At 31.0% G+C, this 13948-nt stretch overlaps 1 protein-coding gene and 1 long non-coding RNA gene across 8 annotated transcripts; one reads left to right on the top strand and one right to left on the bottom strand.

Annotated features, from left to right (window-relative positions):
- Positions 2487–5866, bottom strand: LOC18591915 (branched-chain-amino-acid aminotransferase 2, chloroplastic). Of its 5 annotated transcripts, none has more exons than XM_018125396.1 (10): positions 5555–5793; positions 5312–5385; positions 4918–5089; positions 4259–4435; positions 4018–4149; positions 3834–3932; positions 3621–3737; positions 3319–3414; positions 2827–2969; positions 2487–2707 (listed from the first exon to the last, which is right to left on the bottom strand). In XM_018125396.1, exons 1-10 carry the CDS (start codon positions 5618–5620, stop codon positions 2593–2595), a joined length of 1191 nt encoding a protein of 396 aa, XP_017980885.1. In that variant the 5' UTR covers positions 5621–5793; the 3' UTR covers positions 2487–2592. The 5 variants fall into 5 exon arrangements, with proteins under 5 accessions (XP_017980885.1, XP_017980886.1, XP_017980887.1 ...); XM_018125397.1 differs by having other exon boundaries at positions 2827–2939; positions 5555–5787; XM_018125398.1 differs by lacking the exon at positions 3834–3932 and having other exon boundaries at positions 5555–5795.
- On the top strand, positions 10301–13700 carry LOC18591914. 3 transcript variants are annotated; one of them, XR_001929088.1, is made up of 4 exons: positions 10301–10454; positions 11036–11171; positions 11309–11416; positions 13297–13700. It is a non-coding gene; the product is annotated as an uncharacterized LOC18591914 (long non-coding RNA). The 3 variants fall into 3 exon arrangements; XR_001929087.1 differs by having other exon boundaries at positions 10308–11171; XR_001929089.1 differs by lacking the exon at positions 13297–13700 and adding an exon at positions 11865–12022 and having other exon boundaries at positions 10310–11171.

Below are 13948 nucleotides of genomic sequence, written 5' to 3'. Positions count from 1 at the left end.
TTTGCATTTAAAGCATTGAACATTGTTGGATCTAGACTTGCCACCCTTAGATCCCTTACCAGTTGACTTCCTCCTATTAGTCTCAATTACTAATGCCAAGCCATTTGGATCTCTATCCCCTTCTTTACTTTTCTTTCGGGCTTTACGAGGACATTAACATTGCTTGTGCTTGTTCTAACGTTATTGTATCCATCTCATATATAAGAGATTCCACAAATACCTCATAAGAGTCTAGAAGTGAAGCCAAGAACAATAGTGCCTTTTCCTCTTCCCCCACCTTGACATCAACCTTCTTCAACTGGTCAATGATTCCATCGAATTCATTCATATACTTCATGAGGTCTCCATTCTCCTCCATCCTTAAGCGATACAACTTTCGCCTAAGTTGCAACTTGTTAGAAAGACTTTTCGCCAAGTAAATTTTCTCTAACTTTACCCATAATCTTAAAGCAGAATCCTCATCAATAACATGATTAAACACATTATCTCCAATGCAAAGCCGAATAGTGCTCACACACCTTTGCTCCAACTCTGCCCATTCAACATCCTTCATGTCATCTGGTTGCCCTTCCTTCTTTCCTAGCAAGGGGCGCATTAAACCTTGCTGTACAAGGAGATCTTTCATCCTTCTCTGCCACTGCGTGAAACTAGTCTTCTCATCAAACTTCTCAATTGAAAAATTCGCAGAACTAGTAACTTTTGACATCCTTGTTGAATCTTGAATTTACCGAACCTGAAGCTTTGATACCAGTTTGTTGTGGAAATTGCCCAAGAATCAACAAAGATAAAATCTAGAGAAAATAAGCAAACAGAAAAACACAAGAATTTACGTGGTTCGGCCTCTTACTTACGTCCACGGAGTGAAACTGTTCTTCTATTATTGAGAATTTAAAGTACAATAAATTGACCTTTATGATTCCCCAAAATAACCCAAGATCCCTTGCACACTCTTCCTCAATAACCTCCTAAGAACATTCACTCAAACCACTCTAGCTCCACCTAGAGCAAAAGATAGAGTTATAAGATGTTCCCTCTCTAGAGCTCTCAAAGCACTACTTGCAATTCTAAAGCCTAGAAATCCACTTTTATAGTATAAAAGTCCAAAGTAGAATGTGATTAGGATTCGATGTAGAATAAGAAGTTTAAAAACCATACAACTACTTAATATTGTCTACAAACAAAAATCTTAATCAAATAAGATCTAGAATTCTAGTCAACCTAAAACTCAACAGATTGTGAGAAGAAGAAATTAAAATTTGAAGTCTTAAAACTCGAGTTTCACCATAGGTTAATTTGTTGGTTTATGCTTAGGATGAAAAAAGGATATCAAATCTTGAACCTACGTCTATTTGTTTTTACCATTTCTTTCAAGGTGATTAGTTATTTACTATCCATGAACTAGTTTCATCTCTACAAAGTAAATTGTACATTATAAGCGTCAATGCTAGCACATTAACACTTACCTTGCATTATAACTTGATCTTGAATTATTATATTTCCATGTTGCTAACGGTATTTTTTAATTTATAGTACTAATGGTAAACCATTTATTGAATGACTAATCTTTATGATAATGTAATTTTCACAATAAATCATAATTTTTTAATTGTCAACAAAGTACACTTTTGTAAATAAGGGTTTTAAAATATTTTTATAAGTTGTCCAATAATTACCCATCAATTAAAGGCTCATAATTACCCATCAATAAAGTTGAAGACTAAAGAAAGTGATAAAGTGAGGTAAAAAAAATAAAACAACCTTGTATGAATTATATTTAAATAAATTCAAATCATATTTTTGTCTAATAAAAATTGTTAAATATTATGTATTAACGGGAGGATTTTAGGAAGTTCACGCTAATAATACCTTGAATCAACCTTTTTCTCTAAGCTAGATAAAATCCATCATAGGGGCACGTGCTAACATATGAACTCAACAATTAACTACTTAGCACGAGGATGTGGTGCTGCTGGAATCTAAAATTTATGCCGACTTCGATGATAAAAAAAGTGGTGGGGAGAACAGCATTATGAATTAACTAACCCTTAGACCACGTAGGGATAGCAAAGGGACAGACGGCCATTAAGAAGCTTTGATATGGAAATTTCAAAAGGATTGATAAGAGAAGTCGTAGAACATTTAGCATAAAAGAAAAGCTGGTTGAATCTAGTCCTAGGACTCAATTGATATCTACCTACTATTTTTTATTGTTATAACATGGTGAATCAATATTACTTCTCACGGCTATCAGCATTAATGGAATTTTAACCTGACATCTCTGACATTTAAACATCAAGGAACTGATTTTAATATTATTAATTTATCTTACATGATGTGGTATAAATTTGTTACTTATGATTTGATTTATGGTTGTAAATTTTTCTTGTAAAGTATTATTCTTGTGTAAAATAAATTAATAAGAACTTTTTTTTTAATTGAGAAAAGAAAATTTAAACTCTACTCAAGAAATTATACACTAACTAATAAATCAAATGCTTGGATATAAAAAGAACTTTTTATGTATAAGCTAATAGAAAAGTAGGTTAGATTACATAGCATCACTCTGCTTCTTTACATTTGTATCGTAAAGAGTTATGGAATCTTGATAATCCAGTACTTCTTATCCTCAATTTGGCCTGTTTGAATGCCAACGAGAGTTGAGCCTAATTCTTGGCAAACGGAGCATTCACCCACTTTGAATTGAATCCTGTAGCACATGCTAATAGATGTAAGGTAATTCTAACAAGAGCAAGGGACTTTTTCATTTTGTCAGACCTTTTCTTTTTGATTGAGCAAAAATAGGAAACATTATTTGGTAGTAATCACCTTCTACCCCTGTATGTAACACTACCGACTGAACCAACGCCCACAGCAGTCCCCGTGCAAAAAACTTCATCAGCATCTATCAATTCGTCCACTGATATAGCTCTTTCCTCAACCTGATCATCGAATTCAAGAAGTTTTTTCCTCTTTTATATAGTTTAGCAGGTTTTCAAAGGTGCTAAGCTGTGCAAAAGTCTTGAGTTAATTATGTTACCTGCAAACGAAAAAGAATCTGAGGATGAGAGGTGGCTTGGGGAGCTTATAATTCAGTAATGAACCTAGGATGTCGAAATGACAATATTGACAATTTCAATCAAAAGAAGACAACTTATTCTAGATATTTTTAAGCAAGAAAAAGAAAGGCAACTTGTCGGACAAGGGAATTATGGAAGATAATTAACGTAAGTAACATCAAAGTAACGAACGAAAGAACAGAACAAGTAGCCGCCAAGTCAATGAAGAGACTGAGCTTTATTATGTGCACAAATTAGCCACCTGATAACCAAGATCATACGCAATGTCGATAATGCTTTTACGTGTGATTCCAGGAAGAATAGTCCCACTTGTAGGAGGAGTAGCAATAACATTCCCCTGCAAAGATTGAAACATGAGGTTAATGATTTTATAAGAATGACGGTTGTTATATATCTCACTCCTGTTTTGCTATTGGTAGATTACATTTTTCTCTCCATGGTCCAACTTCTTCTATTCGATCAGGCAAAAAAACAGGGACAAGTGTCTAGGGTGTTGGACATTCAAAAATTGAAATTAAATGAAAATCTGATCTGAAGTTGTACCTTGATAATGAAAATGTTGGAAGCCGAGAGTTCCTCCAAATATTTCTTATTTACTGAGTCAAGGTACAAAACATCAGAAAATCCCTGGCTTCTTGCTCTGATTAGTGCTTTCACGACCTACAAATAAACTCAGAGAAACCTTGACATCCTTTCAATTAACCTGGTATGCTGATACAAAGGTATTAAAGATGGAAAGTAAACAATGGCCCTCACTGGCGCATAATTTGAAATAGATTTCACTCCTCCAGCTCCACCAGGAGAGGCACGAATTAATTCTTCTTCAACATATAAGTTCAAAGGTGCGTTACCTTGCTGTATCAACAATTGAGCATAATCTCATGTTTGAAGTTAAAGTTGAAATTAATTATATTTAAAAAAATAAAAAATCAAACACCACCTTGAAATAGTTGCCAACAGGGGAAGCATATGTGAGGAACATGTATTCAGGTGCTGGAGCAATGCCCAAAACAGGGCCGCTTCCGATAAGCAAAGGTCTAATGTAGAGGGACCCTTTTCTTGGTGGAGGAACCTGCTCAATCTTGCCAATAAGTTTAATCAAAAAGAAAGAAGAAAAGGGTACTTAGAGAAGAATAGACTGGGAATTCAATTTCCTCTGTTTCAAAGTTGAGGATGATTACCCAACGCTTATTGGCAAGAGCAGTTTGTTTCACTGCCTCGATAAACTGATCAATGGATGGAGAGGGCATACACATTCTTTCAGCACCAATCTTCATGCGGATGGCATTTTGATCTGGACGGAAGAGAAGCAGGCTCCCATCTTCTTTCCTGTTTGCTTTTAGACCTTCAAAAATACCCTGGATATGATAATTTCATGCAATAACTACAATGTGTTTAGACGTGTCAAAGTTTATAGTTTAATGAAGAACAAACGAAGTCACTTCCAGTTGTAGATCTCGACGTTGAAAAGATTTATCAGGTTGCCCTGTCCTATCTGGTCTTGAGCTGTATATAAATATAACTTAATTTTATATTTTGATATGTATATTAATGATTTGTTGATTAGAACTAACATGAGAGATTCTTTGGATTATGAAATGAAATCGAATAAACTAATACCTTATTTCATGAAAATTATAATAATTTGAAGGTTAATTGTCATTCTTAGTAAGATCTAGTACGTGCGTTTTGCTTACAATTGCAATTAATGTAAACGACAGAAATGGCTACAAATTTTTATTTTGTTCAAATTTGGTCCAATTACGTAATGAATCCCGTATATAAAAAAAAAAAAAAGGGAAAGGAAGAAAAGCTGGGCTGAAGCTTCAGGCTTGCTTACCTGTCCATAATTTAAGACTCCTGCTGAAGGGTTGAATTCAATGTTCCGGTAGCGACTAAGCTGTCTTTGTACAAAATTTTCATCTTTCGAACATTTCATGATGTACATAAAATCAGTTTGCACCGCACTAAATCCAAGATTTTCCCAATCCACGTCAGCATTCTCATCATCTCTGAAGGCATTTCCATCAAAGACCAAGAGCCACAAGCACAAGGAAATTAATTAGATTAAGATTAAGATTAAATAAATTAGTTCAAAAATGTGATTTTTGAATATGGTTTTTAAGGGGGTTGGACCATATATAGCAAGAAAGATCCCCACAGTGTATCCCAGCCAATGGGGAAAAATGAGTGAGATAATATGATTGCAGATGTACATAGAATTCAATATTTACCTGTAGGAAGGAGGGTCGCAGGCTTGCTTTGAGGCAGACGCAGCCCGAGGTGCGAAATAACGGCAAGCTCCAGCCTAAGAGAAACGCATTAGAAAATGACAAGTTATTATATTACAGGGATGTCTCAAAGCTATATTCATCAAACTTCATTGTCGACAAAGAGTTACAGATAAAGGAAATTCATTAAACACCTGATGCTTCTACAATACAGTAGGAGAGAGAGAGAGAGAGAGAGATTGATACCTTGGAACAGCCAGGGCCGACCAAAGATCGAAGAAACTGGGGAAAGCATACACTTCTAAAAGCCATATTTTGCCCTTCTTATTATTCTCTAACAGACAGGATTAAGCAGCCAATACAGAGGAAACTAACAACTAAATGAAGAAAAACATGCAGACCAGGAAATCTAAATGTTTTTTGCACAAGGAATTAAGTTGTAATAGCAGCAGAGAACTGCCAAGCATATATAGAAAGTCTAAATGTAATTTTAATACGCGAGCAATGGCTTTGAACCATTCGCTTCTCGGTACGTAAAATTGGGACAGTGCCTGACTTTGACTACGTTTAGTCGTTGGCTGAAACAGCATAAGTTACATCAAACAAGCATTACGACAGATGAAAGTTTATGGATGTTTTTTGAGGAAATGAATGGTCTTGGTAAAGATGAGTTTGAAGACATTAATGCCAACCAATTAATATAAATTAATTCCAAGCAATTAATATTTGTATGAGCGTAAATTCCAATTTTTTTTTGTTAACATCGTCTTTGAATTCTATTTTGGAGATTCAGTTTTTTTCAGTTAAAAGTACAATAATATATATATATATATATATATATAATTGTCTGAAAATTAAATCATAATAGCAGTGACATATGCCCATATATATTCTCATGTGCATCATCGCATGGGCATTTTAATTTCAAAAATATAAGATTGCAAGCTCAAATGAATCAAGCAACCATACACTCAAGTTCTTCTCGTTTGAAAGAGTATAAAAATTGGATAAAACTTATGTTCTCTTGCTCAAGTTCGTCTATGATAATACGTCTCGATGTTTAAAATTAATTTTTTTCATGGATCTTGGGTTATTTTTATAATAAAATTAAAATTCAAAACACATAATGAGTTCATTTTCATCGAATAAAACATGAGAAAAAAAAATAACAAAAACCTTACCTAAATTCTAGCAATAGATATTAGGTTCAAACTTATTTATTAAACTTAACAAATAAGATATAGTTAGGTTTTGAGATAAGTTTTGAATAGCTTTAATCAGTTATAATTATGAGAAAAATCAATAAGCATGAAGCTGTACTTTGAGAGAGGGAAAAATCAATGGCAGAAGTTTTGTTGCCATCAGTTAGGATTATTACCTCACACGGAAGCCTACTTTGAGAGGGGGAGATAAAGTCAATAACATCCGGTGGGAAAGCTATTGCTTTGGAGATGCTATCTAGGTTAGGTTATCAAATCAAACACCTATCTCTAGATGAGTTAGGCAGTGATTTTGTGCATGTATAGATGGTTGTGTAGGAAAAAAATCACAAAATTTGAAAATTAAGATAAAAAGAATAGTAACATCATCTCTTTTTCTTTGTATTTAAGAGTAAAAAGCATGCTGATTACCAAGTATCATTCGAAGATATCTTTACTTACTAGTTTGTACCATTTATATGCACGATTATTATTTTTGGGTTTTTCATTTTTGAGTTTCAACCATTTGATTAGCACATTCTATGCAATGAAAATAACTTCTGTACGTAGTTGTTGCTACAATCACTAATCAATTATAAGTTGAACTAGTTGATATCTTCTTCTTTTTAATTTGATGAAAACCTAATTAACTTGTATTGTTATAGTTGTTGCTAATTAACCTCATGAAAAATCATGACAATTTAATACCATCTTCGTGAACATAAATCCACCAGTGATAAGTTAGGTTCTACATAAGTTGACAAGATGACAAGTTTGCAGAAACATTTGGTGACTGCAAATAACTGCTCTTAACCATAGCCTAAATCATAAAGCCGTGCTACAACTACCCTATAATTATCTATAACCCTATATAAAAAAAATTCCTATAAGACTCCTTGACAGTGTGACATTAGGAAGTATTACAAGTCATAAGAAGTGGTTGAATTTTTCACATGAAATCATCAAGAGAGAACTGTTATGAGATTTAACTTTGAACGGATCATATAAGTATTAGACCACAATTGATAAAACTTGTCAAGTCAAATTCTAATTTATAATTATATTGAAACTAAGCTCCAAAAGGACTTCAAAATTGTGACACGTTTAGCTTTTGGTTTTGCTCCACATGGAGCTTTGATCACGTGACACCAAAGGCAGAGCCTCCTTATAGGATCCAAAATTTTAAAAAAAATTTACATATTAGATAAAATTTTTTAAATGTTTTATAAATTTTCCTAATGATCCCTCAAAATAATTTTTTATTTAATAATTAATACAAATAAAGAATAACAAAATAATTTTATATGCTTGACTCAGTTTTAAAGTTTTTTCTTAATTTTTTCTTTTAATTTATATTATTATTATTTATATTTATTCATTTATTTCTATTTTATTTACACATATGTTTTAAATCTCTATAGGATTTCTTCCACAAATTTCTATGAACCATCCATTATATTTTTTTTCTTTTTATTATGTCATATGTAAATTCTATCTTCTACTTGTCATGTTTCTTTTTTCTGTTATATGGATTTTATTTTTTATGATTTTAATCTTAAAAATAAATAAATTATTATGTAATTCTCAAATATAAGTTGCAATGTTACACTATTATTTAGAATTTCATCAATATATCAATTTTTATTCAAAAAAACTAATACGTTCTGATATATATGTTGCAAACTTTAAGTAACAAAAATATACATATAAATTAATAGAATGAAATAATTATATTTCTTTCAATACAATTTTATTTATTATATATATTTTTAATGGCTTTCAAAATAATTTTTTGTTTAATAATTAGTTTCAATACAATTTTATTTATTTTATATATTTTTAATGGNGCTTTTAAAATAATTTTTTTTAATAATTAGTTTTATTCTTCAAACTGTTTGATAAAATTAGAATCATTATGATTAGCATATTACTAGTTAAGCCTAACAAATAAATTCTAAATTAATATGTTAAACCTATCAAATTAAAAATAAAATAAAAGTGAGTCTACTAATTCAAATTCATTAAGTTTTAATATAAATCTAAACTTATTATAATATATTATATTTTAATAGTCTAACCTAATAACCTATCATAATATATTATATCTCAATAATTCAATCCAATAACCTAATATATTAATTAGCAATTTAAGAGGCAAACAGAAAATAAGAAAAGAGCTATAACATACAAAGTAAAAAGGCAATTCATTTGAATTTGAAAAATTATTTTCTCTTCCACTTTTGTACGCAAAAAATGACAAATATTTCTTTTACAATTCTATTCAATCATATATATAAATGACACTATCATTACTATTAATGTGTATTTTTTGTATGTCTAATATCTTTTAAATTTTATTTAATTTTTTATATTAATAATAATTGAATTATATATAATTTTTTTTAACTGTTTAATGTCTTTTTCTAATTAGGCCCCCTTTGAAATTGTTTTAACTCCGCCCTTGCCTGACACGTAACTATTTTTTGGAATGTTGCCTTGAGATTTGATGGGGCTTAGTCGATGTGTATACGGAAAGCCTAAGAAGACTTTAAAATTGTGAGATGTTGAACCTTTGGTTTTGCTCCACATTGAGTTTTGATCATCTTATGCATAACTATTTTTGAGGTATTGCCTTAAGATTTGATGGGGCATAATTATATTTAAAGAAAACCTTAAAGGGCTCCTGCCTTGATACTTGATAACATTCTTAATTTGACATGTAACTAGATTTTTAGGGCGTGAACTTGAAATTTAATGAAATTAGTTTATAGCTGGGTTTTTAGGACATAGGCCTGAAGCTTGATAGAGTTGGGTTTGGGTTTTACATTTGATAAGGTTATAGGCTTGAGGTATGATGAGATTGGGTTCGTGGTTGAGTTTTTTGGATGTGGGCTTAACGTCTCATGAGATTGGGTTTAGACTAGATTTTTTTTCTTTAATGGTTGATATTTTAGATTTTTTTTTAACTTTTTATATATAGGTATTTATAAAATATAATTTTTCTTGATTCTATTATTTGTTACTCTCATATCATTTTTTAATGTTAAATGTAATTAATGCAAAGTGATGTAAATCAACTAGTTAAAGATAAGATTTTATTTAAAGTTTTGTTTTGTCATAAAGTTATTTTTAAGTATATTTTTTTATAAAAGCACCATTATAAATACCATCATAATAATTATAGTAACAATAATTATATATTTTGTACATGTCAATGTACATCAATAATTAAATATGATAATATAATTATTATTATATATTTATTTTATAAAATATTTTTAATTCAATTAAAATAAAAATTATCATTCCGAGCATATCGTATGAGGTAGCAAATTAATCTATAATATATTTAAAAAAAACCTTTAAAGGACTTTTTCCTCTATCGCATATAAAGAAAAAAGGTCGCAAGAGAAAGAAAAAAACAAGTGGGAAGAGGCCTTGTGCAACGCACGGGCATCTATAACATAAGTAAAAGGGGCTTCCTCATTTACCCACTTGTCGACTTAGATAATGTCCACGTTTTCAATTTCTAAACCCATGATGAGTAAGTCAATTTACAGAAAAGTCAGTCAATACTCAATTAAATTAAAGCAATATTAAAAAAGAAAAATCTGTACCCTCTGTCAATCCAGTGAACGCATTTCCATCCAAGTCCTTGGTGTTGTGTAAGATGCTTTTCATGCTCCAACGGGGTCCCCAAGTTTTGCCACGTGAAGGTTGGAGGATTGAAGTTGGTGTTGTGATGTGTTTGGTGTCTCGAACCGCGCATTTTTTCAGACGAGACACGTGTGTGATTTTAATGGAATGACGTGCTTAGCTTGCTTTTCATGCTTTCGTTTCACGTCTGACTTGATTTTCAAATTTGGGTGAGGAGTTTGTCTTTATTTATTTTGGTTACTCCAAGGCCATCCTTTCTGTTCTTTCGAGTTTGCGTCCTTCATTTTTTGGTTTGTATGCTCTGTTGTTGGTGATTTTTCCCTTGAGTTTGGCTATTTTGCTTTCTTGTTTTCTGTGCTTTGTGTCTTTCTCTGCTTTGATTTTGCGTTTTTCTTCTCAAGGATTTTCCTTCCATTTTTTACTATTATTTATCTTTTCCCAGTTTTGTTTTGTCCTTTTTTTTTCTTCTTTTCGGCTTTCATTGTTGTTTCTTGATTCCATTATATATATAAAAGGAAATTTGATTACTCCCATTTCAGTTTGGGTATTTTTAAAAAATAATTTTTCCTTTATTCCATTATTTATTTGTACAGTTGTGTTTTTGTGTTATAGTGATAGCCATATCTCTCAGTTGTGGTGGATGAATGAGTCATTTGATGCTTTTTTTGTTTGTTTACTTTCATCTTTAATCTGTTGAGAATAAACTCTTATGGTTTTTCATTGGTTGTTTATTGATGTGATCATGAACGTAAGGACGCTGAATATGAATTACTGAACAGTTTAAATAGATGTTAATTATTTATTTTATTTATATTTATTATAAGTAATTCCATTTGGATCAGTCCCTTAAAGATCTATCTTTTTTATGGAGATATTGATTTGACAACCTTTGTGGCCTAAACTTTGAGGAGGCTTTAGCCAACGATGTATGTTCTGTCCTTCAAAGAGAATATCATAACAGAGCTGCAAAGTTTGTGGTCAAGGATGTCCAATTAATTCAGGCAAAGGTTTTTAACTTCAACTTATGTGTTTCTATATATCTTTGCTCAATCAAATTATTTATTTACTGCTTGCCTAAGTGACAAACCTATTTACATTTGTTTGAGTCATTCCTTATATTTTTGTCGACATTTACATTTATCAGCATTTTGAATTTGATGTTCCGAATGATTTCTTGGTGATGGGCAAAGACTGGCGAAGCATTAAAGGAAACAGTTTAGTGCGAAGTAAGAGCACCCAAAAAGTAGTTCAGGTAAAGGTGATTAAAATATTTCTCTTTAATCTTTATCCCACTCATCTTAATTATAAGTTTCTATTAACTACCAATTGTCACAATCTATGGTAATATTTTTTATGATCACATGTTTCTGATTTCATTGTTTTTATTTATCATCAAGTTTTGATTTTTTGTCTTCGTAACAATTGCTTTTTCTCTGTTTCTTTCCTTTCTATTATTTGTGCTTGTCTTATCTGATTTTCAATTTGTTTTGGTTCCTTATTTGTTACTCATTGATAATCGTTTAGTTATTTTATGACCTTTTATTTGCGTTCATTGAGGTTTTATACTATAATCCATGGATTATTGATTGTAAAAAAAGATTTATACAACATCTTAATTTAATGAATGTCATGTGCAAACCTCTCTTTAGTTTCTCCTTCTTTCTGCCATTAATATTTTTTTTCTTCTTTCACATGCTCAGGTCAAAACAGCTAGCATAAAATAATCACAAACTATTTATCGGTGTGCTGCTATCCTTATTAGTCTCTTTAATATGACAACTATGTAATTATTTATATAAATAGTTTGTAAGAAATTTATTCACAAGAGCACATGAAAGTTACAAAATTGAATCTGATATGGAATTGCTTGGTATTTTTTAATTAATTTCTTTTCTGACTCCTTATGTTTATTTCTTATCTTTGTATTTGAGCACAAAAATTTTGTTATTTTTTTTTCATTTTATTTTTTTGTATGTAACTTATTTAGATATTTATTCAAATTTGTTCGAATTTGTTGGTTTTTTTTATGAAAAATAGGTTACTTTATTCTTAATTAAGTTAATATATAACAGTAATGTTGGAAATATATTGGTCAAATCATTATACTCTACTACTCTATTAAATTTAATAAAAACTACTGAAGTTACGAAATTACTTTAATAGCTTTTATAGTAACAACACAATATAATTTCGATTCATAGTAATTTATATTTTATCTTAATTTTTTTCATAAGTATTAACTTTTTATAAGTTAGTTGAAAATTAATACATAAATTTGTGAACAACCATGTAACAATTATTCGTTTTGTGGTTAACTTTACAATAATTTTTGTGTATAGATATTTTTACAAACACATATTTTAAGACAAACAATTCTATCTCAAAAGTTTCCTATCAATGAAATAAATATTCTTTTATTTTGCCGCAACGCAGGGGTTCAATTCTAGTGTACATAAAAAGAAGACGGCCTTGGTTTACGTCACGTGGAGCCTAAGTATTTCACCACGTGGATACTTTAATTGCATTTAGAGTTTTGGTCTTTGTTATTTTATTATTGAATGAGGACTTTTCCGTCTATACGCCCTATCTGTACTCGAGTGCTTGTAGATTTCTCTCATACCTGCTTTGGTTTATCCGCCTGTCTCTCGGTCTACTCCTATGTTTCTGGATTTCTCATCTGTTTCTCTCAGTTTCAGCCCCTCTCTTCCTTTCTCCTCTTGTTTTCTTCTGTTGCCGTTTTGGTTTCAGTTTATTTGGTTTTGTTACTTTTGACAATTTTTTCCACTATTGTTTGGTGTTTCATCTGTTAAGATCCTATTATTGTTGGTTTTTTCCTTTACTGCTTTCATTTCCGAATTCTGATTTACTGTTATTGTTGGTGTTTCATCCTTCTTCGTGTTGGTTACTGTAGCTCTACTGCGTTAGCTAGTGTTTTATTCCTCACTTTTTTGGTTATTTATGGTGGATTGCTCTGTTTTTTCTTTCTTGGGTTTTCATTTGTTCTTGCCATTGGTTTTTCTTTTACTGCATTCCGCCTTCTTAGTTTTTGTTACTGTAGTTTCTGCTGTGTGAGCATTCAGTTATTTTTTTCTCTCTTATTTTGTTTTTTTTTTTGTTTGTTTTGTCTACAAGTGGGATGATTAATTGAATGAAAATTCGTATAGGTGGTAAGAATTCGTTTTTACTTTATATTTGGAAATTGATTTTCATTTTCCCTGTCTATTTTTTTACGCGTAATGGATGACTTATTTTACAGGCTTTGTTACGCTGGTGCTTTTTGCCTTTTGGTGGTGAGAAGATTGGTATATAAGTAATGTGCTGTTTATGTAAAATAATTCGATCTGATTGTAATGTTGAATTGTTCTTTTGAAAAATTCAAGTTATACCCATGTTTGGGTTGGTGCAATTTTTTTTGCGGTTTTCCTTCTCTGCTTCTAGGTTTTTTTGTCCCCGTGATTGATGTATTGGCAAACTTTATTTATTCATTATTACTTTTACTACGTTGGGTTTTTCATGATCTGACTGTTGTTGATGAATTTGTTCTTGCTGTCAAGAGGATGAATTCTTCTTGCTTTCTATGAAGTTAAAAAAATCATGTTCAAAATGTTAGAACCAAAAATAGAAAGAATATCTGACTCTTAAAGTTTCTTCAATTCCTTCTTTGATACCTTTTCCGTGTAGGCGAAATTCCATGGTATCTCGTATTACTGTAAAAATGCTCTTGGCAATTGCTAAACAACAAGCCTTTGTTTTTGTATGAAGGCACCAGGCTCTTCTCAACAGT

Source organism: Theobroma cacao, chromosome 8, assembly GCF_000208745.1.
Source record: "Theobroma cacao cultivar B97-61/B2 chromosome 8, Criollo_cocoa_genome_V2, whole genome shotgun sequence".
NCBI lineage: Eukaryota > Viridiplantae > Streptophyta > Magnoliopsida > Malvales > Malvaceae > Theobroma > Theobroma cacao.
The sequence above is the reverse complement of the archived record's forward strand: the minus strand, read 5'-3'. Positions and strand labels throughout refer to the sequence as shown.